General features: G+C 52.7%; 2 protein-coding genes across 2 annotated transcripts in view; one reads left to right on the plus strand and one right to left on the minus strand.

The window, feature by feature from the left end:
- Window positions 1-10,000, minus strand: part of TRABD (TraB domain containing) — a 197,447-nt gene that overhangs the window by 52,586 nt on the left and 134,861 nt on the right. The gene's annotated exons all lie outside the window — the stretch shown is intronic.
- The window catches only part of LOC147014851 (ATP-binding cassette sub-family D member 1-like), a gene marked incomplete at its 5' end in the record, with an annotated part of 33,386 nt that overhangs the window by 22,413 nt on the left and 973 nt on the right, over window positions 1-10,000 (plus strand). The window contains 2 exons of the mRNA XM_085850619.1: window positions 8,928-9,172; window positions 9,298-10,000. The exon at window positions 9,298-10,000 is cut by the window's right edge and continues 973 nt beyond it. Of these exons, the coding sequence (XP_085706745.1) occupies window positions 8,928-9,172; window positions 9,298-9,314 (262 nt within the window). The remainder of the gene's footprint in view (window positions 1-8,927; window positions 9,173-9,297) is intronic.

Consider the following 10,000-nt stretch of genomic DNA (forward strand, 5'->3'; position numbering starts at 1 on the left):
TATCCCACGCGGGGGCTGATTGGCTCGATCGCGGTGAGACCGAAAGGTCCACCCGTGACTGGTTCCCGGCGTTAGTCCGAGAGGGTCACGACTGGATTGTCCGTCCGGTGGGCGACGTGCCGCGATTCGAGTTACGTGGCCGTCAGCACGCCGGCGGGCGAGAATCCGTAACACTGGTGTCAGGAGTGGGATACAAATTCATCGCCCTCCTCGCGGCACTGGTATCGGAGAACAGGAAAACGGGCTCTCCTGTCTCCGGCTAAATTTACGGGAATCGGTCCAGGGGTGAGAGAAGCGACCCCCGATTCCCTCCAAATTACGAGCGAGTTAAATTAACCCTTCACGAGAAGCAAGATGGCGTCTCAAGGCGAGCGGGAGCCGGGGGTATTAGAAATGGATGTAGAATGTGTAGGATCCATGGTCCAGGATGGAATCCCCGTGCGGGAAATGTTGATTGTGCAGGAACACGGACTCGCCCAACTGAACCCAGGGCCCGAGGTGGGTGCGGCAGTGGCCGCGGTGTATGACACCTCCCCCCCCTCTCCACCAAGACCCTTCCCCAACCCCTGCCGAAACGGCTCACTCAAGCGCACCCGACGTGGCCCAGCTATGCGCCATGCTGGCGGCAATGACAAATGAAATAAAAAACGAAATGAAAGACATGAACAAGCAAATGAATGAAGTGAAAACGACGATGGATGCGAATACACAACAAATAAACGAAAAGATGGATACAAATACAAACGGAATGGAAACAAACATGAAGGAGGAAATGAAAAAGTTCCGGGGTGAGACGCAGAACATGGGCCGATGCCTGCAGGCGGGCATGAAGGCCGTGACAAAGGAAATAATAGTTGAGACAAGGGAGGTAAAGGGTGAAGAGTTGGCAGAGACACGGGAGATAGAAAAAATAGAGGAAAGACTACACGAGGAAGACGGGGTAAGTGACGCACACACACACACAGAGGTAGTGGAGGATAAAGGGGGTGAGCTCGCGGAGCGTGTAGAGACCCAGTGCGAGCACCTGGATGGCCTCCTCCAGGAACAAGGGGAGGGAGTATGCCCCCTTGAGGCGAGTCACGACCAGGTGAGTTCGGTCGTGTTTTGCGAGGTTGAGGGGACGAGTGCTGTGGACGGGTGCACGGAGAGCTTGGGGGGTGTAGAGGCCCCGGAGACCCTTGTGGGGACACAAATCCCCAGTGTAGTTGTCCCTGTGTGTGTGGTGCAAGGTGTGAGTGCGGCACCGTGTGTGGAAGCGACCCCGTGTGTGAGTGGTGTGGTGGCGATGGTGCCGGAGTGCGTGCTTCCCAGCACGCCGTGTGTGGATGAGGCACCGCGGGTGAGTGCCCCCGCGTGTGTGAGTGAGGCACGGAGTGTGGATGAGGCACAGCGGTTGAGTTCCCCCGCGTGTATGAGTGAGGCACGGAGTGTGGATGAGGCACCGCGGTTGAGTACCCCCGCGTGTGTGGATGAGGCACGGAGTGCGAGTGAGGCACCGCGGGTGTGTGCCCCCGCGTGTGTGAGTGAGGCACGGAGTGTGGATGAGGCACCACGGTTGAGTGCCCCCGCGTGTGTGGATGAGGCACGGAGTGCGAGTGAGGCACCGCGGGTGAGTGCCCCCGCACGCGTGAGTGAACGGCCGTATGCAAGGGAGACCGTGTGTGTGTGAGAGAGCGGTATGTGAGGGAGATGTCGGTTGGCATGCGGGAGCACGCAGCCGCGTCTCCCGGTGTGAATGTGATGGAGTGGACTGTGTGCGTCGTAACACGCAGGTGTGCGTGGGTTGAATGGAGGCGACGACGGAGACATGTAAGGAACGAAAGCCGGGTAGCGGCTGTAGCTATTTCGGGGACCGTGCCGGGTTCACCCAGCAGTGAGCACGAGGTTCGTGCTGTGCAACGCACGAGACCGCCACGTGCTCGCTTGCGAGAGTGAAGTCCCGGTCCGGAAACGCCAGCGGTGGATTTGCCGATCCCGCGGACGGACAAAGTTTAGGCAGGATTTCGGATTTGGACCGGACGGGTTCTCCACGCGATCGTGTGTGTTAAGCTCCAACGGGCAAAGCACATGTGTTCGCGTGGGGAACCCCTCGAGACGTGGGGCTTGTTTTTTTTTTTATGCGCACGGTGACGTCATGGCGGCACGTGGGGTTGGAATCCGGCAGGAGGGGTATCTCTGCCGGATGGTCCCGTCCAAGGAGGGACGAGGAACACGTGCAGCTGCATGACGTCACGGGCAGGTGCAAAGTGCGCGAGCTCTGAGTTGCCGCGCAGGTGCTGCGCATGGAAAAAAAAAAAAGCAAGCCTCACTTTCGGGTGTACAGGATTCCTGGGCAAGGGGTGAAAGACCCCCTTACCCTGGGCACAGGATGGAAACTAGTTAGGGGGAAGGGTTAGCTTAGTTAGACCGACTTCATGGGGCAGGGGTAAGTCCTCATGGAGTCCGTGGAATGGATTAGTTAGAGGGATTGTAGCCAGATTTAGGTTGGGAAATAAAATGAATTTTTGAGTTAGGAGACAGTGACAGACTTGTGGATGTGTAGCGGGGACGTAGTTTAGCTACGTAGTGTTAAAAGGAACGTGCTATAGTTTAAGGGACGACGTGGGAGCACGAGTTAGTTAGGGGAGGTAGTTAGAAGGATGGCAGAGTTCAGCGGTGTGTGTGTTGAAGAGTTGGTGAGTTGTGAGGTGAGTACTTGTTGAGTGAGTGAGGCCAGCGGGTCTGTGTGTATGGAGCGAATGGGGAATGCATGGTGCGATGAGTGATTGGGGGGAGGAGTGACTCCCGCCCAAGGGACCCCGGGGTCAGTGTAGAGTGAGTTAGGGGGTTAGTCAAATTGAAAAATGGAGGTCGTTTTGCTGTTGGTGGGAAAGTAGGCTCGAGACCCATTTGGAGGGGTGCAGGAGCCCTGTTGACGGGCTTGGGAGCGTGGCTGCGAAAGGTGAGTATCGCTGAGTGGGTACCCCGGGCACCAGGCTAGTCGGCCGCGGTAGGCCATGGGCCCATGGGGGGCCGGGATAGAGTAGTGGGCACTGGTGCGCCTGCTTGGTGCGGGGGCCCGGGGCGCCATTAGCCACGTGGGCAGTGTTGTGGGCACGGGTGACCCTCGGAAAGGGGCCCGGGAGGCCGGCCTGCCACGTGTGCGGTTCAGGGGAGGTGCCATGGGGGGGCACTCCCCGGTGTTAGGGAGCTGGTAGGCTCGGAGGCAGTGTAGTGCCCGGGGGTGCCATAGCGGGAGATTCGGCAGAGGGTCGTGCCTGCCAGAGAGAGCCACGTGTCCCAGCCAGGAGACCGTGTGAGGGCACGGAGAGAAAATTGGGGGGCGAGGCCCGAAATTGTGAGGACACCAACACAGGCGACGGGAATCTGGGTTGTTAGAACCAATAGTTTAAGCGAGAGGCGCTTGTTGAAAGCCCCGGGGTAGTTTAACAGTTAAATGGTTAGGGTAGATTAGGAGATGTACCCCTCCGCACCATCCATCCCCTCGCTGTCGTTGTGGGCCGCTGGACCCACTTGGTGTTAAGATCGCCGAACTCTGGGGAGGCCATTCTGAGAGGCTTCGTTGGGCCTCGAGCACAGGACGTTAGCTCTCCCTTATTCCCCTCCGGGAAGGGAACGTAGGGGTTGGGAGTAGGCTAGGTGACAGGATAGGTTAGCCGAACAAGGACGATAAAGGGGTTAGGGACGATTTATAGTGGGAAGTAAAAATAAAAACAACAAAAAAATAAGTTGGGGCTAAATTGGTGTTTGACAAATTAAGGGAGTGGGTATGTACAGTGACAGGCAAAGGCGATAGGTTGGGAGGGAGACAGGTAGGTAGGTCCGAGCCCGCCTTCCAAGTGGCCAGCACCACCGCACTCCCTCCACCAACCTCCACTGAACGGCAAAGGCTGGCCAACTTCATCGGCTGGCCGTGTTTTTCTTCGAGGCGGAGGCCGGCCAACTTCATCGGCAGCTGTTGTTTTGCTGCAAGGCCTGTGCCATCGGCTGGCCGTGTTTTGCTTCAAGGCCTGTGCCGGCCACTTCGTCTGCAGCTGCTGTACTTCAAGGCCTGTGCCGGCCAGTTCATCTGCCGGCTGTGTTTGCCTGCAGCGGCCTTCTTCTGCGGGCTGTGTTTGCCTGCTGCCTTTGCCATGCCATGCCCACTGCCCATGTTCACCAGCCCCGTTCAATTTTTGCTTTGCCCCCCCCCTGTTCGTTTCCATGTGCGCCAGGATCAGAAAGCAACAGTTTGCAAGCTGCAAGAACTGCCCTGTTGGCAGCTACAACACGGGCCTGCAGTGGCGGCCCGTGCACCGTGTTTGCGTCCATCCATTCATGCATCCATTCGTTGTGTTCATTGCGTGTGCCACTTGAGCTGGCACGGAGACTACGTTGTGCAGCCCATGCACCGTTGTGGTTCACTGCGTTCAGTTCAAAAGGGAAGGCCTTGGACTGCGTGTGAGCAGCCAGCCACGTTCCCTGTCACCTGCATTGTTTGAGCCAGAGACTGCATGCGGGCAGCCTGGCTCCCTGTTAACTGCTTTTCTTTTGCAGAGTTCAGTGATCCTGGGCCATGGTTTAGTGTAAAATTTGTAAGTTAAGGTTAAGATGTACTGTAAATATGAGTGCGCCCCCGGCATGTATGTCTTAGCGCCGGCAATTTTATTTAAGTCGTCCGTGTGAGTGAGTTTGTTTAGATAGTTACGCAGCCCTCAGGTTATTTATTTTGGGGACACGAATACCATGAATGTCGCACTCAGGGATCCGTAGGTAAAATGTACTAGGGGAAAACTACACATGATGGCACACGAAAATTTGACGACTCGGGACGAGTCTGTAAAAAGGGGAGGGGGTAGTGTTGTGGTTACCAAATTCGCAAACCACCATTCAGGTCCCTTAGGTGAGGTATCTCGGCAAGTATATGTGTAGTTAGGCCCAAACCCGTTGTCTAGTGGGAATACATGTCATTTATGCGTGCTGCGACTCTTCAGGATAGCCGTTTTTCTTTTACTATCTTTATTTTGGACCAACCGCCATGATTACCACCACAACCACAACATCAACCACCAACCACAACGCCGCTTCACCACAACCGCCACGACCTTCACGTCACACCTCGCAACCGTAGCATCACCACCGTTCTTGCCCCGCTGTGGGTACCGGTGTTGGACTCGTGCAGGGCGCGCGTCGAACAGCGTGTGCAAAATCACGGATTTTGTGCTTCAAAAACGGATCAAAAACGACACACGCCCACTTTTTGCCATCCAATCGGTGAGCGAGGGGCGATTTGGCCCCGCCTCCAGGACGATCGATATATGCAAATTTGTGGATCAAAAAGCCTTCACGCCCACTTTTTCTCGGGCCAATGGGGAGCGAGGTGAAAGGTCAAAGGGAGGGGGTCAAAGGCGAAGCTACGGGGGGATAAAAGGACCGTGTTCTTCAGTCAGGAGAGTCGAGAGTCGGAGAGTCCAGAGGCGGAGAGTAGGAGAGTCGGAGGGTGGAGAGTCGGAGAGTCCAGAGGCGGAGAGTAGGAGAGTCGGAAGCAGAGGGTCAAGACTTCGCGGGCGGTGGAGCTGCTCGTCGTGTGCGTTGGAGTCGGAACGGAGGGGACGAGCTGTGGAAAGGCGGCGACACCAGACGAGGGGGTGCTCGCGTCATGCAGGGAGCTGCACCCGAGGGAGGCCGACAGCGCGACCTGGCCGAGGTGGAGACGCACACCAGGGATAATAAAGATCCTCTATACCCCGAGCATCAGCAATCCCCTCCTGTTTCCCCCCGCGCTGAGATAGTGCGACCAAGGGGGCCCCTTTCCCACCCCCTACCAGACACTGCCCGCGAGGCCCGCGGGGTTGGGGCGCCATCGCCGCTCCGCGTCTCATCACCAGACGGGTAGGCGCGACCCGGTCTCGGCCTCAGGCCCGCCTCATTCTTGGGGGTATTCTTTTCCTTGGTTTTGGGTATGTGTTGTCGGCGCCGTCTGTGAAGTAGAATTGTATAAGTGTTGTCGTGTGCTCGGTAGTCGGTATTAGCTCTGCATTGTGTTTTCGCTTTTATATTTGCTTTTTGTGTAAATTGCATTGTGTCTTTTCTGTGTGCTTTTGGTGGAATTGAATGTGTGCTTCCCGTGTGCCGCGAATAAATGTGCTTTGTGTTAAACTGTTCTCCCGCTTCGCTTCGTCATTTCTCCCATTGAATCCCCATCTTGCTTCACGTAAAGGGTTGGTAGTGGGCTGAATACGCCCGATACTAATCGAACCGTCGAGGTCGACGATAACACCGCTCGGTTATTCTGATAGTACGAACGGGTCGCTTAAGTGGCCCGTGTCCCGAAGTCGACCTGCGGCGAGGTGCGATCGCCCGGTCTACCCTCCGCGTGGGTACTTAGGTAGGTCGAATTTGGCGAGCAACCCTATCCCACGCGGGGGCTGATTGGCTCGATCGCGGTGAGACCGAAAGGTCCACCCGTGACTGGTTCGAGCGTTAGTCCGAGAGGGTCACGACTGGATTGTCCATCCGGTGGGCGACGTGCCGCGATTCGAGTTACGTGGCCGTCAACCGCGCCAGCGAGAATCCGTAACAATATATATATATATATATATATATATATATATATATATATATATATATATATATATATGTATATATATATATATATATATATATATATATATATATATATATATATATATATATATATATATATATATATATAATATGTTGTTGTGGATTTTCGCTCGCCTGGCGTGCGGGCGACCGCCTTTAGCTCAATTGCGGCCGCGCGTGCCCACCGAACGAGCAATCTAGTCGCAGCTTTCGGATCAACGCCGAAACCCAGCTACCGGTGTTCTTAACCACACCATAAACCAGCCAACTCTTCTGTCCACGCACTACAGGGTCGATCGCCGAATTGTCGATGTACCTAATTATTTGCGCAGACAGAAATGCCGGGGATTTATACCTCAACGGAGGCTGCACGAAAACGAGCCGCTTTAAGCAGCTCGTTCCGTTTGCGATTGCCGAGCGGTTTTATATCGCCAAGCCCCGTCGGACTAGATGTACGTTTAATCGGCTTATAATCAGCCAGCTAATTATTCCGAAAGCAATTATGGCAGTCAATGGAGGAAGGGACGCAACGAGCAGGTGACGTTCATAAATGGGGAACATTTATTTGCACACGTAAGCAATGCAATGAATGGGGGTCGGGGACAACACACGAGTAAAAACCTACAGCCGATATCTATTTATTATGTACATGCACTTACAACAATTCTACTTGGTAGACAAGGTGCCACAGACTTTCATGCAAAACGAAAGAAAGAAAGAAAGAACAGGGCTTCTAAGCCATTAATGTTCCTCGGAACTGGGATGACCGAAGGAGCTCCGAGAGGCCGGGCAAGTTACCTCGCCACCTTCGTGGTGACTCGATGGGTCCTTTGGTCAGCGACCCTCCGTATCTGTCTCGTCGTCAACGCGGCAGCTGTTGTAACGGTGGCTTGGTTGGTCCAGGGCCTAGCAGCGCGGCCTGGTCGATCGGGCTTGGCCGACGACGCTTCAGAGGAGCGAACGGGCCAGGCTCTTTTCGAGTTGATTCTCTTTAAGAGCCCGTTCACTCCTCAGCGTCGCTCGACCGACTCGGGGCCCAATCGCTCGGACCGTTACGTAGCTTGCTGGCGACTTCTCTCTGGCTGGCGACTTCTCCTACTCCAACTCGACTGCCTCCACCGACCAACAACAACCAACCCACCTCTCGGCGTTGAAACGCACCTTTTTATAGCCCCAAGGGGAGGGTTAGCTCTGGGCTTCATCGCCCAAAATCAGCGCCCTCCCTCCTTTCACCTTTGAACCTTCACCCCCGGCTGGCTCCGCCCCGTTCGTCGTTCTGATCCGATTCTGCCGTCACACGCGGCCGTGGTTGAGATCACTTTCACAACGCGGCCGTGTTTGAAATCACTTTGCTGCTGTCGCGGATGCCATCGTGTTTGTTTCTGGAGATGTTTGTTGGGGATGTTGTTGGTGAAAAGATGGCGGCGCCGTGGAGATGCTGGTGAGGAGAAGTTCATTTGTTTGTGGAGATTGGTGGTGAGGAGATGTTGGCGGTTGTGGAGAAGGTGGTGAGGAGATGTTGGCGGTTGTGGAGAAGGTGGTGAGGAGATGTTGGCAGTTGTGGAGAAGGTGGTGAGGAGATGTTGGCGGTTGTGGAGAAGGTGGTGAGGAGATTGTTTAAAATAAAGATAGAAAAGAATAACACTACCTCAAAGGTTCACAGCCCGGCACACGAATAATGACCGTTATACATTGGTGGGGAAATCTAACCTGGACACACACTAATCGACATAACTGATCTTCGGGGAACCTGAATGGTGATTTGTGAATTTCCACAACCGTAACAATATTTTACATGTTTATTTCAATTGTAATGTGTTTTTAGCTGGCTGCCGATTTTCCTCGATATTTTCTCGAAGTCCAGGAACCGAACCCCCCTCTTCCCATTGCCCCTTGGTTTCCACAATCATGGTTTTAACTATCGTGACATTTTCCAAGAACCTCACCCCTATGCTATTGCAAGGTTTACTGTGTTGGTGAAATTTATTTAGAACCCAGTAACTCTTGAGTAGTGTGTCTCAGAAATTGGTACTAAAAAGGGATAGTGGTGAATCGCTTTATTCATTTTGGGAGAAGTCAGAAATCTATGAACAACGGTTTAATAATTTGATCGTCTAATTATTTATTTTTTGTTGGAGAGGGCAGAAATCAACCAACAACATTGTTTAATTGTTTGAGACTCAAATTTATAATATTAATTTTGGTAGATGGGCCTGAACAAGCATTGTCATACTGCTAGCATGTGCCAGGCCACAAAGCCTCCTCATATGGGGATGATGAAATTGGAAAATCTGCCTTGGGGAAAATCTATGTCTATTTTTTGCACTTTGATCCATGCCCAGGCGATTCCACACTCATCTTCTGCGGTTTGATGGAGAGGGCGGCTGGCAGCTGGAGCCTCTAGACTCTATCACGCGCATGTCGCTCCGTGAGGAGAAACTGCGACTGGAGGCGGCACTCGCCGGCGTGCCGTGGTCACAGCGACGCTTGCGTGAACTTCAATGCATCCTTGGGGAGGAAGAGGGCATGGACGCAGATGGTGTAAATGAGGAGGGAAAGGAAGAGGAAGAAGAGGGTGTGAGGCACGGTGAGGCTGCAGCTAAGCTTTCACATTCATCATTTTGGGTCTTTGTTTTAGCAAAGAAGATGAGCTCGTATCTAACTAAAATCTTTCTGGTCTCCACTGATTTAAAATGCCTTACTCTTTTACAGCTGGATCCCATTGGTAGCACATCCTTCCTGTCCTTCCTTAAGTGTGGAGAGGATGGCACTGGGGGAAGGGTGTAAGTTCAAAATAAATAATTGCTCTTCGCATCTGCAGTGTTGATGTGAAATTTCAGTTTCTAGATTGAGTTTATTCTGTGACCGTTTATTTCTTCTTCATGAATGAACAAAGCCCTGCTTTTTAATATTTCTATTTTTATTTTATGTTATTTTTGTCTTTGCACGATCTGCTCAGTATAACTGTTCTGTTATCTAGTTTTTGTGACCTGTTACATTCTATGCACAATGGTGTATTTTAAACCCTCATCTCAGACCCGTCTTAACAGTTCGCTGTCGTATCATTTTCTGGTTTTGTGCTTTTCATTTAAATGTAAAATCTCAAACCACTTAGCTCGGACGAGTAGGAACATCTCAAGCACTGTTCAGAATGTTTTATCTGTACCTGTGGAGCTTGGAAGGGGGTAATGTGGTCACTGCGTTGATGTACGTCACACAATAGTTCAAGGATATACAAGGTTTATCTGTCTGTGGTGGCAGTGCAACTTTTTTATTAAATAAGATGACTTACTCTTTGTACAAAACAATTATTAGGTGACAAGGTTATTACTACATCCTTGCACCGTGTATTACTAATGTAGTAGAAGTCGTAGTACAGTAGTGGCATTTTTGAAGAGAAACATTTCATAGCTCC

Source organism: Eptatretus burgeri, chromosome 13, assembly GCF_056783735.1.
Source record: "Eptatretus burgeri isolate ZD-2024b chromosome 13, Ebu_testis_v1, whole genome shotgun sequence".
NCBI lineage: Eukaryota > Metazoa > Chordata > Myxini > Myxiniformes > Myxinidae > Eptatretus > Eptatretus burgeri.